Below are 20,907 nucleotides of genomic sequence, written 5' to 3' on the forward strand. Positions count from 1 at the left end.
TGGACTGATTATACACATGCTTCACGACGCAATCACGCAGGGGCGTTCTCACAGCGTCTCGACGCAGCGTCTCATTCCCTCTTCGGGGGAACCAGGGTTACAGTCGTTACCTGAGACGTTTTCACTCGTTAAAATACTTATTCTTGAAATCAGGAATTGGATTTCTACTAGTAACAATGGTCATTTGTCATATCAGTAATTACATTTCCACTATAAAAATTTACAATCAATAACTATTGGGTTACTAGTAAAAATGTAAATATTCACATAGTAAAAAAAAAAAATTAGATATCAAGAATTATAGTTTTTACCAGTTGAAATACATTTTTTGATTCTTGAATTCGTATTTCTGCGAGTGATGACGTCATTGTTGATAGAATAAACATTTTTACAAGTGGAAATGAAATTCCTGATATCAAGAATTTCTGTCCTAGGAATGAATAAAAGTCAAACCGGCTTGCCATACTATTCAGCTGAAAGATATCAGCCCTAATTAGTCAGATATAACGCTAAACAAACCCAAAATGAACTTAAAGAAAATCTATATGGTGCTTTTAATGTGCTTTAAGATAAACCATGTGCAAATTCATAAGTCAACACCATTGCTGAGTATTTTCTCCTTAAAACTGCAGTGAACCAAAGCGTCACAAAAACACTGTTTGAAATCATTGGTGTTTCTGACGTCACAAACTACCTTGTAACCAATCAGGTCAACGTGTGATCGTCAACGAGTAGATCTCTGAGCTGGTGTGGGTGAGTGGAGGAGGGGCTAATTTGCATATTCATAGAACCGCTTATACTAAATGAGGCAAGTGTGTAGAGTTCTTCAAGCTATTTTAAGGCATGCAGACTTTTTTTCCAAGGAAAAAACGTTTAAATATGTAATTTTGGTGATCAAATATGAGTTTTAAGGAATACCAGTATTGACTACAGGCCGGACTTTAAGATTATGATAACTCTAAATGGTGTGCAACCTCATCACAAACTAAATCAATTTGATAACTAAATCATCACAATGTCATTTTTTATACTTTTTTTTTTTTTTACAATATACTAATTTGTTTTCTTGAAGTTGTTGTTTTTAGTAGCCTGTTCAGTAAAGGACACTTTCACCACATGAGCTTGAAACATTCAGATAAAAAGCGCCCGTTTGCCTTTTTGCTTCAAACCAAAAGGTCCCAAGGGTGCTGGGCTAAGCCTCGCCAACGTAGCGTACCTATAAAGAGTTATCCGTAAAGTTAGGAGGCTGCATATGAGAACTCAACTGGACATGATCCAGTCCCGCTTCCAGCCAGACACACAGTAGCTGCACGGACACGATCGAGCCCCTGCACTCTTTTGGGAAAGACGAGATTCGAGCTGTATTCACGTTCCGGGGTGTGAAAGAAACCCTCTAGTGTTGGGCTGATATAGTGGAGAGCCGCAGTTGCTGAGCGCACTAGCGCAGTGCTGTTGAATATCAGCAGATGGGATGGAGGACACTCAAATTATAGTGTTGCTCTAGTTTAGCGACTAACAAGAGAACTTTGTAAGTGAAGTGCTTTTTATATTTTTAAGCAATTACTGTTGCTATTTGTGTTCGTTTAATACAATTGGGCGTTTATTATAATTTTATAATTAAATAATATAATTTAATAATTAATAGGCTATGAAAACTTTTTTTTGTTTTTTTACACTTTAAATAATTTGCTTATTGGTCTTAATTGATTTATGTACTAAATAGCCTATATCATTCAAAACATTGTTGATTAAGGAAAATATATTGAATGTGCACAGTTAAAATAGCCTATATTATTTTATTTTTTAAATCAGGAAAAAACATTTCAAATAACAGCCCGTTCGTTCGCAGGGGCATTATAACAGTGGGCTATAAGGACATTTTCCTGGACAGACTTTTGGAGAGCTCTACATTGTCATTTGGCTCATGGCACTTCATGGCGAGCAGCGATGAACACGACAGTCTTCAGTAAGTTTGATCGGTTGCGTTTTGAGGAGACCGAGCAGAATGTGGAGAGAACCAGTAGGAGCTATTTAGAGGTGATTGATGGACAACATTCAGATTTACTGACAAGCCACAAAGTGATGGATGGCACCGAAACACTCAAACACAGACGAAATGGGTATGTATGTGCTCCATTACACAAAATGTGTACAAATGTGACTGTCTGAATGTGATTCACTATTAGTTAATAGCAGTACCGTTGCTACTTTAAATGGACACTTGCTTTTCATTTTCCCCACTCCATAGGCTATGGATAAGTAAATATTCGTGAACAATTAGTATGCTTTTCATATTTAAAAGACGTTGTGGAAAAATTTCAGGGTTATCTCTGTTGTGAGTGTAATAACAAACCGTTTTGTTCAACTAGCTGATCATTAGAACGAGGAAAAAATTATGATTATTGAATATTTGCACGAGGTGGTAGTTTGTTTACATGGTTGTTTCTGTAAAAAAAAAATTGCTGCCTTACAAATTTAAGTACACTCAACTTTGATGTTTAGGTCATTTCAATTTAAATTACATTAAACTGACTTTTAAAAATGACTTGAATCTTGTATAACTTATAAAAAAGATGAAATTGCTTAACTTGTTTTGATGAGTTAAAGCAATGTAAAAACATATACTGTCATAACTCATTGATCATATATATATTTTACAGTGTAGGAAAGTAGTATAGGCTTCATCCTCACTGGAAATTACATATTACTTATCTTTGTGCTTCCAAGGATACTATCATGGAAAAAATAGCAGACTCCTCAAACTCATAGAGTACATTTTCTTTCTGTCACATAGCTGACCAGTCAGGCATCACTATGTAAGGTAAAAATAGTAATGTTACACATACTTGGTCCACAGTGACATCTGCTGATTGTCTCGGTTCTGGATATCTACAGCATCTAATTGGACATCGACTATTTTCCTTCAAATGGTTCATTACTTTGAGCAGCAATGCTCTGCACTTTGTTTACAATATCACCGGTCTCTTGCCAGTCATGGAAAATGTTTGGATTATGCACTGACAGCGCAATCGTTTGTGTTAATATAGTGTGGTGAGTGGTGTATGGATGCTTTGTTGACGGTTTGTCAAAACTAAAGGCTCAAAAAGCAACTGTATCTCCCATTAAAAGTCATTTTTGTTAGCTAGTTTTGCATCAAAAGATTCCAAAGAATCATTATAAAATCAGCAAAATTGAGAGGGGGGGGGGGGGATGATTTGTTTAGCGATAAATTATTTGTTGAGTTAAAAAAATCTCTTTAAGAGACTTGCGGTAAAGATGACTAATGATGTCTATTCCCTGAATTTGCTGTGAAATTGCATAACAGATGTTTGATTTTAATAGAAAATAACAATACGTGTAATGTATACTCAATTGTTTCCTCCGTTGACATTGCCGTAAGCTTTTACATTTGACCTCAGCTAATCTGGAATATAAAACTGCATCTTTGCCTCTCCGTGTTGTTTCTCCCGAGCAGCGGAGGGAAGGTTCGACACAAACGTCAGGCCCTGCAGGATATGGCCCGACCGCTGAAGCAGTGGCTCTACAAGCACCGGGACAACCCGTACCCCACCAAAACTGAGAAGATACTGCTGGCTCTGGGCTCCCACATGACCCTGGTCCAGGTGAGCGTCACAACAAGCACACAGATCCCATCAGTCAGGAGAATTGCTATATGCTATGATATTTACATAATGTAGAAGTATACTGTGAAAAATGATCTGATCTTATTAGTCCTATAATACATTTTTAACTAACAACATACACAAAAATGTACAATGCCACTGATTTGAAGCCACTGGTGGATTAAAGCCCAAAAATGGGTAGCAGATCTGTTCTGAATTAAAACAATGCTAATGCAAAAAATAACTCGTATAATATAAGCATAACATGCATAGTTAGAATTGTAAATACAATGGGATCTTTTGTACTTGACATTAATGTCAACATGAAGCAGAAGTTCCCTTGTGTGACGTATATCCGATAGAAACGGCTTCTCGAACTAGGAAAAAAATGTAGGACGGGGCTTGATTTTGTCCATGGGGAATCGATTGGGTGGTTGTGGTTTGCTATTGGTCGATCTCATGTGAGTGACAGGTTGTCCCGCCCTTACGCCAGTAAACACGTCATCAGAAAAGAGAAGAGATGAGCCGCAAGAGGAAGGGGAAGTTATTTGATTAATATTTATGAGGACACATGAATTAAATAAAAATAAAAAGGTTATGATGTGCACAGATAAATAATTTATAATAAATACTGCAATATAAAAAAAAAAAAAAAGAACTCTCCATTTTGATTTCATGGTGACTTTAAAGGCCTTACAGCCAATCAAACTCTTTTGGCTAATGCATCTGTCACTTTTTAATAAGTATTAACTTATAATACTACTAATAAAATAATACTAATATAAGTATTTTTGTTCTTCTTCTGTTATTTAGAAAAATAACTCTAACTGTAATGTATAATAACTAATTTATTAAACAGAGATCATGTTATTCTAACAATTACGCAGATTGTTGGGCCTGTGCAGTTCTTGGTCATTTTGAAAAATAAAAATGCATTAATTTTATATGATAAACTATTTCGGTACTACGTCGAGTCATCACTCAATGTTCAATGTCAAATCTGGGCAAAAACAGCTGGTCTTGAACAGTGGCATGAATGGAAAAAGTACATAAACCCTATATTAAGTGTCTTGCAGGCATGGCCATATCAACGTTATATAACCAAATTCTTGATCTGCACCTACCCAAGTGTATTAAACATTTTCAGACCATTCGTATTTTACTAGTGTCTTGTTTGAAGGATCTGTTTAATCGCTCCAGAATGTCAATGACTCTGACTTGGATAGATCTTTCTGTATTGTTGTTCGCTTCTGTGTTTTGGGTCAGTGTTGTGTTGCATGAACACACACATGTGCTGATGTTCTGCTGTAGAATCTCTTGGTACGACTTGGAATTCATTAGTCCTTCTGACTTATGGCGATTTTTACATCTGTACTGTTCATGAACCAGTGTTCCAGTAGTGCTGTGGCACTTTAGCGGGTTCCCCTCGTCTTTAGTGTTTCGCTGATGGTAAATTCACACACATTATCAAGTGCACTAGTAGTCTGCTGAAGCGCCACTAGTAACAATCATACTGAATTTCTTCCATTTGTAAGCCATCATCTGATCATGGATGGATGGAGGGCCAAGTCTGGAAATACTTATGTAACCCTTCCAGTCTCATGAACTTCAACAGGTCTCTTTCTGAGGTCTACTGAAATCTCTTTTGATTGAGTTATATTACACATAAACAGTTTTTGATACTGCAGAGCAGGTCGGGCTAAATACATTGAAATACCTCCCTCTGTAACTCCTCAGGGTCACATACGGTTTTCATTGATGAAATGTTTCAACTATTGCTCCAATATATGTATGGCACAGTAAAGCGGCTCAGGGAGGGCAGGTGTGTGTGACAAAACAGCACAATAATTAATTTGTAGTCCAAGATATTTGCAATTGCATTTTTTTAAGTTTACTTTTTACCAAAGAAAAAATCAATTAATAAATTAATATATCCTGACAAAGCCACTACACTGTAAAAAAAATATTTTAATGGTTTGTTATCACAACTCTTTATCTTTTGTTAAATCAACTTCGATAACTAATGTGTGAAGATAACATACTATTTTGAGTTTCTGTTCATTAAACCATTCGTCTTCATTGTATTAACTCAAATTTTTAATTACAACAAACTCAAAATTAACTTGCTTTTTTAAGTTAAACCAACATTTTTTTAAAGTGTATGCACATTTACTAGATGCAATACATTTCTGCAACTTGAATACTGCATATAATACCTTGCTGCTTTCTACTTACTGTAACCTTATCTCTGCAGCTGACACACTATTTTAACTGTACATTTTAGGGATGCACGAAATATCGGCCACCATATCGGTATCGGTCGATATATTTTCAGTCTTTCAGTTTTAATGTTATCGTTATTGGCAAATAAAAATTCATAAAACACTTCACTGTTCGCCGGGATGGTTTTAAATTGCTTGAAATATGATTGGAATCACTTCAAAAAGGAAAATACAGTTAAGTGCAACATGGGCAGTGCAAGTCTGTCATATAGGCTACATAAAATTATGAGAACATCATTATAATTCTGTGCTTGGGACATGGCTTTTAATGGTGAGACTTTTGTTTTTGTAATCAGGCTCTCAAAAATTATATAAAAATTCGGATTTATATTTATCGGCCAACATATCGGTTATCGGCTTTCAAATATAAAGAGTTATCGTTATCGGCCAATATTTTCATATCGGTGCATCCCTAGTCAAATCGGAAGGATAGAAATATTCCATTGTAAAAGCAGAAATAAATTATTGAATTGTATGCATTGGTATGTGAATATTATTAACATTATATAAATAAGAAAACCGCAAACAAACAACAAACGCAGCAGATTAACGGTAGCCCGACTCTGAAGAGTAAATGAATAACAGCTTGACTGAAAACAATATGAAATGTTTTAACTATTCATTGAAACATTACACATGACAATGCAAGCAAGATAAACCAAAAGGTGTTCCTGATTTAACAATCACGCATTCGTGTTTTTCAGGTCTCAAATTGGTTTGCGAACGCGAGGCGTAGGCTCAAGAACACAGTTCGACAGCCTGACTTGAGCTGGGCTTTACGTATAAAACTGTACAACAAATATGTGCAAGGCAACGCTGAGAGACTCAGCATTAGCAGTGATGAAGCGACATCAGACGGTACGGGCGGATGTGTGAGATTGACCTATTCCACAGACATATTTGATGTATTCTGACAAAATGCGGTAACTAAAACTGTAAACAAGATTTTTATATCCATTTAAGCATAGTCGAATTCAGTTTTGACAAAGGGTAGCCTAAAGTTACTGCATTTTGTCTTTACAGCATCAATAGAGTAATTTAACCGTATTGTTACGTCAAGTTTTAGTTTGATGTGTTATTGTTCCACAGATGGGGAGAATCCTTTACAGATGCAGGCTAGTGAATCAGACTATAACAGACCCACGCACAAGAGCGTTATTCAGGACAGCCGAGGCAAAGCGGTGGGGCGAAGTACAGACCCGTCGGTTTGTGATGATTACGTGTCTCCGCCAAAATACAAGAACAGCTTGCTGAACCGCTACCTAAACGATTCCCTTCGGCACGTAATGGCCTCCGAAAAAGTTATGGACTCTCGGAAGAGGAACCATTCTGGATCGTTTAGCTCCAACGAGTATGAGGACGATTTGCTCTCACCCTCATCAGAAGCTGAGGCAAACTTCACCTACCGTACAGGTAAGAGCTGTCGCAGGCTTTCATGCTTCGAAATTGTAAGAATTGAAAGAGGATATATTTGTAGAAAAAAAAAAAAAAGTAATACATTTTGTATTTGTATGTGGTTAAATGTAATAATTTTTATGTCTTTGCAAACCCGTATGACTTTCAAAAGATGTTAGGCATCAATGTGATGCAATAGATACACAGACAAGCTGGTGTGAGTATGTAAGATACTCTGCTTCTGCATGAACAGACATGCATACATCCCGTAGCAGATCTAGGCAGGTGGAGCTGGGGAGGTGGAGGGTTTCAGAGGAACCGTGATAGCTGAGCACGACCATCTATCAGCGAGCACTGAACCAGACTGTTTGAATGTTGAGCAAGCAATCTCATTGGCTGCTGGATCACCAGAAGCAAATCAGCTTGCGTCATGCGATAATGACGTGTTTGCTTGCAGATTGCATGTAAAGGACCCATCAGCCTGTGCCTGTGTTTTATGACTGAACTAGAAATGTGTGGGGCTGTTTCATTGACAAAGCTATTTTAGGACTTCAGGGGATAAACTACAGTCATATAGACCACTTTTACAGTACTTACTGTTAGGGCTGTTAAACGATTAATCGCATCCAAAATAAAAGTTTGTGTTTACATAATAAATGTGTGTGTACTGTGTATAATTATTTTATATATTTAAATACACATGCTTGTAATATATTTAAGAAATATTTGCATGTATATACTGTATATAGATTTATATATAATTTATATAATATATAAATGATAAAAATGTTATATATAAATAACACACTTTTCTTAAATATATACATGAACGTGTGTGTATTAATATATACAAAAATAATTATAGACAGTACACACACATTTATTATGCAAACACAAACTTTTATTTTGGATGCGATTAATCGTTTAACAGCCCTACTTACTGTATATATAGTGTTCCCTTTCGTCCTGGGAACTCCGACGTGTCGTCCCTGTACTCAGGGAACGAGGGTTACATACGTAACCGAGACGTTTTTTTTTGGTCACCATTCAATTCCATTGTATGGAAAATTGCAGCATCAACACTATGCTAAACTTCTCCTTTTGTGCTGAAAACGAGAAATTCACAAAGGTTTTGAATAACATAGTTTGCTCTAACTTGCTGTACTTGATGTGTTAACTTAAGATGGACAAAATTTGAGTAAATTCAAAAAATGGTTAACACGATAGTCCACTTTAGTCATTCCACTAACTATAAGTAACTTTGTAACTACATGTCAACAAAATCGCATTAGAGTATTAGTAGACTGTCTGCAAACTCTTTATTTTGCAGACTATAAGTAACTTGGCAACTACAAGTCAACTTATTCTTGTAACCCGAACCTTAACACCTAACCCTAACCTAACAGTCTTCTGACAGTTGACATGTTGCAAAGTTACTTATAGTTAGTAGAATGTCTAAAGTGGACTATCGAAATAAAGTGGAACCAAAAAATGAAATGGAGACAAATGCATTGAAAAGATTTTTGTGAATCCCATTAGAAATAATAATAAAATTGAATGTAAAGCTGCGGTTTGGTATGGTTTGATTGGTGAGTGGAACGTTCCTGGACTCTGTCCTGCCGTAGCTTATAGGAACACCTGCTGATACCTCATGAAAGCAAATGCTTTAGTGTTGCCAAAGGAGTTGAGTCAAATTCATCATTAACATAATTCCACCGCAACATTTCAAAATGTTCTACCGCTCTGTTTATTTTGCCTCTGTGCCCTTCTGGAAAGGTCCCGTTTTGGGAAAATTTAGGAATGCTCTGCTTTTTTTTCGTTTATGATGTAGTATTGCATGAGTGCATAAAAACACACAGGTGTTTGTTATGAACATTAGCGTTCTAACAATGCACTGCATAACAACATAAGTTTATTTATAACATTATGGGCGACAATTAATATGTTTTTGATATGGAAATTAAGTTTTTTTTAATTCTTCTTTTAGGCATGTGTTCAGGAAGAGTCAAAAATGTTTAGCTGTTGACAAAAGCTGCCAACAAAATTGAGACTTGAGTTGAATTGAAACTGTTCAGAACAAAAACAGAAAAGCTTTTCTGTAATGTCCTGACTTTTGCCTAACATGATAAGGACATTAAAATTGACAGTGAAATACAAAATACAAAGTTTAAAGACTGGCATTGCAAATTTGTTTAATGAATAAAGCACAAAATCCCATGTTAAAGAAGTGGTTCATTCCAAAATGAATATTCAATAACCAATATTTTTTTCAATATTCAATTTTTTCTTCCATGGAACATAAAAACAGATATTCTGGAGAATGTTCAAGCTGCGCTTTTCCATCCAAACGAAATGAATGGTAAATAAACATACGAATCGTCATAGTATCCATGCGACCTATCTCCTTTCATGATAGCTTTGTGTGAGGAACAGATGAAAATCATTATTCACTGAAAATCTCCCCCTGCCCTGGAGTATATTCTCATATGGCAGCTTAAAAATGTGTCATCACCAATATTCATGCCAAAACATTCTCGTGTGTCTCATAACCAATCATAACCTATTTTGAATTTGTTCGTAATGCACTAATGAGGTTTGAGAAGTACATTGCATTCGTATGGACTATTTCTCTGAGTCTTCTACAGACCCTGGTCACTAACTTTAATGTGTGTATTGACAAAAAAGTCCATTTTAGTTTTTAAAAATTACAGTTTAGTCATTTCTTGGCAGTCATTTTGGTATTTCATCTTGCTCCTAACCTGCCATAATAAATGTATAAAGCAACAACAAAACTGCTCCCTCAAAGCCACTGTAAAACCAGAGGCTGTCAGGAATGTTTCCTTCACTCCAAGAAAGCGGCAGTTCAGTTTCTGTCGTGTGTAGATTTGTACCATTGTGATGCCATCGTTGACATTCAAACTTTTGCTTGATTAGCCGTAACTATTTTACTTCATTGATCTTTCACGTTGTGATCACAACACATCAGTCAGTGCTGGAATGTCATTGTATCAGTGAAGCGTGCCTGTGACCTCGAGACCGTTCCCTTAGATGAAAAACAAATGGTTTTCCACATAAATATCACAAAGCAAAAAGGTCAATATTTTCACATCATAACTCTGTAGTTCGGAAGGGATCGTATGCTCAGCTACTGATAGCTGTGAGAATGGTGCTCAAAAACTTGTGATCACATTTTAAAGGAGACAAGGGAACATTCACCAAGTATTTTGGTCATTATAAGTCACACAGAGCCATCGCCACGAGGCAATAAGTTCTGCAATGACAAAAAAACGGTACAAATAAGCTAAATTTAGCTTGTTTTTGACTTAGACTAAAATTAGTTGGAGGTGAGTGAAAGCGCCACCCCCCCCCCCCTTTTTTTATAGACATGAAAATGCACATTCCGAACTTAAATGGTTGTAATTCAAGAATGCTTTAGAAGTTAAATAAATTAAGAAAGTTAAACAGAAAAAAAAGTTATATAAGTTTGAGTTTATGAAAATGTACAATGTTAAAAATGCAAAAAAAATCAAAGCCAAAAATCTGAACAAGTTGTGTTTCAAATTTTAGGTTGATATCTCAAAAAATAAGCTTTCAGTAAGATGTTGTTTGGGCGCAGTACCAAACTTTTTCACTAGTTGACATATAAGGGCGCCCTTCCATTCCCATGTTGTTTGAGTGATCTGAACCAATATTTTTACAATTTTCATACAATTTATGAAGTACAAATCCTATTCAGAAGTAGTATTGGAAGTTTGGCAGATTTTGAAATGAATTAAACCTCTAAGAAACACAAGAAGATCCCGTATGTGCATTATAGCTCGCTGCCACATCACAAATGGTGAATTTATTATTGTTTTCTTTATATTCAAAACATTTTCAGACCTTTTTTTTCTAAAAGAATTGAATGGATGCTATCTTTTGAACTCTTGGCATGAAAACAAACTGAGGTTTGTTGACCATTCTTTCATGATTTTTCATGTTCGGCACTATTTCAAAATAAAGGTCTGAACACGCCATAGGAGTATGAACATATTCTTGTTGCAAATTGATAAATTACGGCTCCTCTGTAATGTATTTTGAAAATCAGTCACCAAATATGTAAACTAGAGATTGTAAGCTTTCAAATGATATATAGTCAAGATTAGTTTAGGTTTAGTATAGTATATTACTGTTTTAAATATGTAATGCCAATATAAGGGGTTAAAGTTCAAATTGAAATGAGAACTTACTTTCTTTATGTATGTTGTTTGTCTTATTATGGACGTATTTGTCTTTGTAATATTTGATAATAAGCCCAGTTTCACAGACAAGACTTAGAGTAAACCGGGATTATTAGGCCTTAGTTCAAATAGGACATTTAAGTAGCTTTTATAAACGGCCATTTTAGAGAAAAAAACATTACTGGTGTGAATCTTGACAACAAAACAATGACATATTTTAAGATACGTCAGTGCAAGTTCCTTTCAGTTAAACCAGCTGAATGCATTTTAGCCTGGGATAGGCTTAATCCTTGTCTTTGAAACCGACCAATAAGGAAATAACATGATCTTTTTCTTCTGAAACAATAGCAGATGTCACTTTGGCTATTGGGTCATGTTAACTAAGTGCAAACAAACTACTCAGGCATTTCTACATTCATTCAGGCTTTGGCATTCAATCCAATAAATTCCTGATTGATAAAATAGTTTTTCCTCATCAAGTATCCTGTTTTACTTGAAAATGTATAACATTACAGAAGTAAAATGGGTTGCGAACAGCTTTGTCAACTTTAAATGTGAGTTTGTTGAATTTTCCAGAGTAAAACCACCATGTGGCACACGCTAGCTGGAAAGATTACCCCGCCACATATCTGAAATATTCAGGAATTTAAGGAGATTGATTTTTTCCAGTTGGAATTCAATTAAGAGACAGATTTGTTAAGAAAACACAGCACAGTTTTATCAACCTTTTTCTATATTTGTTTTATATTTTGATCTCAGTTTATAGCTAATTTGATTTTGGCTAATAGAGCCCTCCTGTCTTTAGCCAGAGGAACTGGTGTTTTTCCTCAGGTCGAGTCAATCCGAAGCATCTGTGGACAATAGAAGTGAAGTTAAAAGATGACAGACATTCAGTAGCGCACAGGAACCAGAGCCAAATGATTTATTAATGGTTTATAGTCGTTCTTGGCACCAGCGCTGTTTGAGAAACCCGAGTTGGAGATGTTTTAGGCAAAGAAAATTTAAAATAGCGTTTTGTGTGCTCATGCCTGTCGTCCAATTTTCCCTCTCATAGCTCCCATAAGAAAGATTTTTCTTTAGTAACCTCTCTTTCAGCAGAAAAGAGAGACAGCTTCACTATTACAACCCGATTTATGTAGGAGAAAAGAGCGATATTCATTTAAACTGATTCCAAAGGATGACTGTGGAAATAAGTATATGATGTCCATGAATGTGTAATGGATGGATCTCAATTTGTTTGAGGTGTCCTCCCTCGTCTAACCAGATATGATCTTTCCTGTCATTCATTTGCATTGACGTCAACATTAAATAGCTTGTGAATGGCGATAGTCAATATTTGTTGTTGCTTAGTCAATATTTTTCAGTCATCCATTTCTTCAAGGCAACTGAAAATTCTGTCATCGTTTAATCACCCTCATGTTGTTCCTAACCCATATTTCTTTTCTCCATATTTCACAAAAGGAGATATTTTAAAGAATGTGTTGGTTGTTCTGTTTCATGCAAAGTTTTCAAGCTTCATAAAGAACCATTAAAGGGTAACTGTCGCCAAAATTGAACTTAGGCTCTTTTTGTTAATTTACCCGAGTCACACATTCATGTAAAAGCATAATTAGAATGGAAACGCCACTTTTAAGATTGACCGTATTTTTGTTTACAGGGATAGTTTACTTTGAAATTAAATATTGGTATGTTTTAGCTTACCTGAAGTGCATCCAAGATGTATGTGTCTTTGTCTCCGCAGTAGTTTCAATTTTGATATTTTTAGGTCAAACTGTTCTTGTCTGTCAGTCATATAATGCAGGTATATAGGCACTGTCTCCAAAAGCATGCAGAGATAAGTCCAAATTAAAAAAATTCCCCATCGTAAGTGCACATTGATGGCCTAAGCTCGCGCGAACTCATCCGTGAGTGTTGAGTTTTCACTTATTCCCAATTTGTAAGCCTTCTATCTTGACACACTACTCGCTTCATTGTTCAGGTCAATCAAAGGCATACGTTGAGCCGTACAGCCAATCACACACGTTTCTGCTGAGTTTAAAAATGCAACGTCCAATCGAAGGCGGTTAGATTAGTTTCCGGGGAAGAAATCCGGTGTAAACAGATCACTTGGACGTCGTTGTGTAAAAGAGATAAAAACGATATAATTACTGTTCGTTTATCAAAATATCAAAATTGCAACTACTGCGGAAACAAAGACACCTACATCTTGGATGCACTTCAGGTAAGCTAAAACATACCAAAATTAATTTCAAAGTGAACTATCCCTTTAAGCTCAAAATGCCTTTTGAATGGGAGTGCATGGGGCACTACAATGATAGCATCAAAATGGCTATTTTTAAAACACTAAGAAGGCTCGAATGCTCCGAATTTGTTGACTTGCAAATACCATTTTATGTAAGTTTTCTTACATTAAATACTAGTTGAAAGGACTATCAAACCAACATATTTTTCCAAAATGCCACTCTTCCGGCTTCAGGTATATAATGGTCAAGTTTGATCATCTTTCCAAGTATAAAAGGCTCTTGGACCAGCCAGCTTCTGAAATATCTGAGCAAAGTCTGTCTGTCACGACTGCATTCCCAAACAGCAGACATCCACCTCCCAAAGCAAAGCATGAGCGCATTTATTGCGTTTCGTCTGCACGCTCTGAGGCACAAGTCATTTATTATAGGCAATTCGAAAATGTATTATATAAAGTGGCTTCTCCTATAGCAAGTGATGCTGTATCTCAGTGATATCAGTTTATCAGGAAGTGACGGCTTTGTTATCTTCACCTTGCTGGATGCAAATGCTGCTTTATTCGCAAATGTTTTATGCAAAATGCTAATTTTGCGCAAAATTGAAATTCACAACTTTAGATGGAAACATACCTAGAGTGTCATCATCATTGTTTTCATGTTAGGTGAACGGTTCCTTTTAAAGCAACACCAAGTAGCTTTTGCTCTCGGGGTCCCCCTACAGTTGGGAAACAGTATTGTCTTCTACTACTGTCGCAAAATCTGTCATGGTTACAGCAGGGGATAAACGTGCATTTGTTGACAAGCCGATACCCCCGAACTCTGCAGGAGGAGTCGTGGGCAGACGGCCTGCGTTGCGTGTGAAATGTCACGCCAGTAAGCGAACGCTGGACCAATATTGATCCTCGTCCGGCCTTTGATTTTATCACGCTCCCTTTTCTCTTCCTAGTCTCCTCCGACAAAACCTTTGCCTTCTTCGGTTTAGTTGCTGCTTTGGCCGTGACAACAACATACAGATTCTATACCAGCCGGCAACGTAGAATGTAGAAGCCGTGAGGAATGCCGTAAAGCAGTCGAATAGTGTAGTTCTTTTTGTGCTCGGGTTACTACCCGAAAGCCGAAGCTCTGTAGTGCCGTAAAAGCGATACAGACCCCGTCAGGCTATAGCAGACGTGTCATTCAACCTATTGTAAGTCGATGCACCATCACAAGAGTCTTGGAAATATATTATGAAGGTTGAAAAACGACTTGGTGTTGCTTTAAAATGCCCCTATATTGTGCTATTTTTTAGGTTCCTAATTTTGTTGTCTCCTACAATAGGTTTACATGCATCCAAGGTCAAAAAACACAAATTTTCTCTTTTGATGGCCCAGTCTGTTGTGATTGGTCTACTCTGCTCTGATTGGTCATGTGGCCCAGTCTGTTGTGATTGGTCTACTCTGCTCTGATTGGTCATGTGGCCCAGTCTGTTGTGATTGGTCTACTCTGCTCTGATTGGTCAGATGGCCCAGTCTGTTGTGATTGGTCTACTCTGCTCTCATTGGTCAGATGGCTCAGTCTGTTGTGATTGGTCTACTCTGCTCTGATTGGTCAGATGGCCCAGTCTGTTGTGATTGGTCTACTCTGCTCTCATTGGTCAGATGGCCCAGTCTGTTGTGATTGGTCTACTCTGCTCTGATTGGTCAGATGGCTCAGTCTGTTGTGATTGGTCTACTCTGCTCTGATTGGTCAGATGGCTCAGTCTGTTGTGATTGGTCTACTCTGCTCTGATTGGTCAGATGGCCCAGTCTGTTGTGATTGGTCTGCTCTGCTCTGATTGGTCAGATGGCCCAGTCTGTTGTGATTGGTCTGCTCTGCTCTGATTGGTCAGATGGCTCAGTCTGTTGTGATTGGTCTACTCTGCTCTGATTGGTCAGATGGCCCAGTCTGTTGTGATTGGTCTACTCTGCTCTGATTGGTCAGATGGCCCAGTCTGTTGTGATTGGTCTACAGTTTGTGTCGGAAAACGTAATGCATATTACCATATCTGAATTGTAAGCTCTTCCTCAGCATTTGATACACAAACAGTAACAATGGCGTCGATTTTAACTTTCAAAAGGATGAGGACTCAATTGATGTGCATGCAAAGTGGATTCTCAGCGCTGAAAACAGCGTCTTCTCGACATGTTTACATCGCAAACCAAAATCTTCCAGTCTCAGCTACAACTACAAGGCGGGTCAAAGTAGACATTGTTCACGGGCCGCCAGTGAAGACCATAGGCTGGCATTATGTGATACATTGTTGCGCAGGTGTGTAAAAGGAAGTAAGAATAGAATTACTAATGACTCATTTTCAGTTCAGAATCGATTCTTTCTTTTAGGAGACAATACCTTTATTTGCCGTGCACTGCACTCTTTAAAACTTTGCAGACCTTTTACATTCACATACAGCTACTTGCATGTTTACACTGCATAAAAGGTAATATTCAAAAAAGCATAATAGGGGCACTTTATCGCAACTTCAGAATAATTTAAATAGTCATTAGCTAAAGGAAAGGGTTTAATAATTTTAAAATGCAAATCAGTTGCAGAGTGGTGGAACAGCGTGTCTGTTTCTGACACAGAGCAGATATCCTTTTTCCGTCTCGAGAGCGCACGGGAAGCATAATTGCATTTGTGTTGGCCGGAGCGCATGAATGTGGCTGTAGGCACAGACTGCAGGAGCTCCACTTAAATCTCCCCGAGCTCGGCAAACACCCTCTTATTCACCCATGCACAAGCACACGTGAAAACACGTTTACACATCCACTCCGTCGATGCGGGGAGAGAGAGGAGCTCGGGGACGTTTCATTAGCTGCAGAAATGATGTGCCAACTTTGAGCAAAACACCAGTTTATAACTCTTTTCACCTAACTGTATTTTCAGTGACGTTGGACTGTGGCAAGCGCCAGAGCGATAGGTAAGAATGCTGTTGACTAATGAATCATAAGGTTTTTAGGTTCTCCTCATTAACCGTTTCCTCTCAATTCGGCAACAGCGGCGCTCGTAAATGTGGCGGAGGAGGAAACAACGAGACTTACTGGAAAGAGCTCCACGCCGCCATGGCCCTGACCAACCTGGCCCAAGCGAAGGAGAGCGCAGCGCCGGGCACCACCAGCTGCATCATCCAGAAGTCTTCCCATATAGCAGAGATTAAGACTGTCAAAGTGCCCGCACAACCCCAACATTAGTGGCTAACAGACTGGACAGCGGTCATAATTGCTAAAAGACTACCTGAACACTTGACTATGTACTACATGCAATAATTTAGTTGAAAATGATCCACAGCAGCCTTTTCTGAGAGGAAAAATACACGTTGACCAGTGTGCCTATTTTATTTTTTTACCACTGTCTGTTGAAAAATGACGCAGAAAAGAGTTTGATGTGTGGACGGTCACTACCACTAAACACAGAAGCACAAAAAATCTGACTCTTTCTGATGTCATAATTTCTGAAATGCAGTGGCTAAAATGTAATATATTCATCATATGTGTATTCATTTTCCTAAGTTATGTTCATTTTAGTTCTAATTGACGCAGGATTGTTGTCATCCTATGGCAATGGCGTATAAATGTGGATTCTTGTGTTTTGTTTTGGCAGGTATGACGTGTTTTATTTTTATTTTTTATGGATAGCTTTTAAATTCATGTGTCATTGCCTGTGAAGTTTATCATGCAAAACAGAGTCAGTTGAGAGGAAATAAAAGTTTCTCAATAAAATACAGTTGCGCTTTGATAAAATGTGCTCCTCTCATCTCTGTTTGTTTTCTAAGGAAGCCCATTTCCTTGGAGTATAAACGTTTTAAATAAGAAATTGAGTCACATTATCACACCGTATTATATAAAGTTACATTATGAGAAATAAACATGCAATTGCAAGATATAAAGTCGCAATTGCAAGTAATACTGTAAATGACATGTAAAAACATATCGATTTGCCAGGTGATTACGACAGACAACAAGTTTTTATGAATAAGCAATTGAATCATACACTCTAAAAAATGGTGGGTTTTTTTGGGTCACAACCCAATTTTGGGTCAAATATGGACAAACATTTTTTGCAGTGTACACTGACCGATTCGTTCAAAAATGTTGTGAACATGACTACTATAAATAGGGGAGAAAAATTACACTAGGAAACTTCTATTGTAAAATATGAATAATAATAATAATATCACACTCACATTCAAGATGAAGCAATGTTATTTTAGTATTATTTATATACCGTACCGTTACCGTATATAGTACCGTATTTATTAATATTTAGAATTAGCTGGGGGGTTTTTTGTTTTGTTTTTACTTTAATTTCAGATTTATTTGTAGTAAATGTTGTACTTTAAAACAAACTTAAAAAGCTTAGCAATAATTAGAAATGCAACTAACTAAAATGTTGATGCTTATCTAAAAATCTAATGCTTATATTTTATTTCAGCTAACACATTTTTTTATAGTTAACAATATAACACTAAGATGAAGTTGTCATTAATGAATAAAAAGCAATAACTTTTTTTTTTGTTTTACTGTGGCAGAAATGGACTGCCATAATTTTGACCTAATCCAGAGTGGAATATACAAGGTCAGAGCCACATTTTGAGTAAAGCAACTAACACTCCAATCTGATAAAGAAATAGCACTACCCACGCCGAAACCGTGACCATTGACGTCTGCAAAGAGCTCTGCTGTCCGTAGGCCATGTTGGATAAGCATTTGCATGTCAGTTATGTAGCCTACCAGATAGCTCTTCTAGATAGGCTGTTTGAACAGTCCGTTATGTTTGAGTCTTGCTGTGTGCGTTAAAACGGTTCAGCCAGCAGTAAGAATGTGGCCCTGTTATATCTCCTTACAGACCTGACCACATGCTCCGTGTTTTGCTCTCCAGTCTTATTTCTCCCCACCCATGCTTCAAGGAAGACTAAAACATAATAGTCACGATTCTTCTGGCTTACCCTCATCTAAACTCATTCAGTGGTCAGATGCACCTGCTGGATCAACACGAAGAGCCCAACACAAACAGTGAAACACCTCGAACTGAAATGGAGAGGGAGCAGGAGACAGTGTAACATCGGTGGAAATCTGTTGATCTTGATGTAGTTTCAGATCCAGGCATCATGAGGGCCGTTGAGATGTTTATATAAAAGTTGAATTCGGTGCTTATGGAATCTGATTGTTTCTTTACCAGTGCATTGAGTGAACTTTGGACAGATCCTACCGCACACATGACATCAAAATCACAATTAGAAAATACTTACTACTGTACATCTACAAAATCATAAGGCTAACTCTTTGTAAACTGGAGATTTGTCGATATTTGAAAAGCTTACAGATTGTGGTGTTAAAGTTGCAATGGCATTTTCTGAAAAGCAATTTTGTTTTTTTAAAGTCCCCCTGTAGTCAATACTTGTATCCCTTAAAACTCATCTTTGATCACCAAAATTACATATTTAAAAAAAAAAAAAATTCCTGTGGGGAAAAATATCCATGCTTGAATATAATTCTACACCAATCGCTTAATTTAAATATTTAGGAGGATCTGTTGACATTAATGCAATCATATACATAACTATGTCAGTTTTCAGTGGTGTATAAATACCTTACTTAATGAACCATTACGTTTTTATTACCTTAGAAGACTCAGCCATTTCTATCTACATACACCACGGGTCCCCTAACATTGAAATGCGCCAACATGTTTCTACAGTAGCCCTTAATGGACAAACGCGTTTCGTCACTATGTTGTTCTTCATGCAAGGAAGCTAGCTAAAGTCAGCCAATAAAACACAGACACAATGATGAACAAGTAACAACAATATTCGCAATAACATATCGTTTTACTGAATAATAAAGTAAACATAATTTATTAATTTATCTTTGTAAAGAAACCTCATTGCTGGCTACTCTCTGCTGTCTCAGACGACGACATATTTTCCTGTCGGCCACCGTAACTTTTGTTGGTTGCAATTCGCAAACTCACCACTAGATGCCGCTAAAAATCGCACACTGTACCTTACATGGACCATGAATATGCTAACGTCCCACCTCCACTCACTCACACCCAGTGTTGCCAGACGTACGATAATTATCGTATTTGTACGATAATTTTGACCTCTGTACGATGTACGATCAATAATGAAAAAAATCCCATAATGTACGATAATTTCAGAATTGCCCGCAAATTAGTTCAAAAATCTCCCGAAATCTAGATCGAGCAAGCAAGAGCGCGCATGTGTAGCGCGCGCACAGCAGAGAAAGGGAGTGAGAGACCTTGCGTGTGTGTGTGCTAGTGTGCGTGTGTGCCTCACGAATGTAAGGACCTATTTTTTTTATGGTAAGGACCCAACCAAGCGAATTATTCAGCAACCCCTTTTGCCTTTTGCTTGACTAAGTTAGCACAGCTAATAAAGTGTCGCTAATGTTAGCACAATCTAAAGACAAAAACCCTTTTACAAACAAAAATCCATACATTTGGAACTGCATAAATATATTTCTTGAGACCCCAGGCCTTGACTAGGGGTGCATAAAGACAGATGATTTTAGTTTTTTTTTCCCTGACAAGCAGAGTCCTATATAATCAGTTGGATGAAAGGAAATATGACCATGACACTGATAAGTGACCTGACCTAACACACATCAGTGTGAAAACCTCTGACATTTGTTGTGATTAGCATGTTCACTGTATATGTCAGAGTTTGTGTATGTAGTGCGCAGTATAGAAACATTTCATATACGGCCTGTTAAACTAATAAGGAGCTGTAGGTATCAATTTCCCGCCTCTACGTGAGTGCCACATGTGATATGCTCATCTGGAGTTCATTTACTAGAAGCTACATACTAATAATGAGGACAGCATTTTTGAACAGACATTCATAGACTTCAAAAGCTGTGGCAAAACAAGGTATGAACACTTCTACAAGTTCGATATGTTAATGCAAAAACATTTGTATGACATAATTTCTCCTAATTTCCACAACATGACGCAGTGATATACACACTAGGAAAACCTCATTTATGAAGACAGAACTGCTGTATGTGAATGTAATACCCATGAATTATAAGAGATCCTAATTAGGGTGCTGGTTAGTGTTTGGTTTTGTGGCTACAGGAAGTCATAAGCCATTCTTAACCATGAATGAATA

The 20,907-nt window shown here is 37.2% G+C and overlaps 1 protein-coding gene across 1 annotated transcript; it reads left to right on the plus strand.

Moving 5' to 3' along the window:
- The first annotated feature begins 763 nt into the window (after window positions 1-763).
- On the plus strand, window positions 764-17,512 carry mkxb (mohawk homeobox b). Its single transcript, XM_079614293.1, has 7 exons — window positions 764-1,528; window positions 1,850-2,120; window positions 3,476-3,623; window positions 6,610-6,763; window positions 6,995-7,318; window positions 16,662-16,695; window positions 16,774-17,512. The coding sequence occupies exons 2-7, from the start codon at window positions 1,948-1,950 to the stop codon at window positions 16,964-16,966; spliced, it is 1,026 nt and encodes a 341-aa protein (XP_079470419.1). The 5' UTR covers window positions 764-1,528; window positions 1,850-1,947; the 3' UTR covers window positions 16,967-17,512.
- Window positions 17,513-20,907: the final 3,395 nt, after the last annotated feature.

Source organism: Phoxinus phoxinus (assembly GCF_949152265.1).
Source record: "Phoxinus phoxinus genome assembly, chromosome: 5".
NCBI lineage: Eukaryota > Metazoa > Chordata > Actinopteri > Cypriniformes > Leuciscidae > Phoxinus > Phoxinus phoxinus.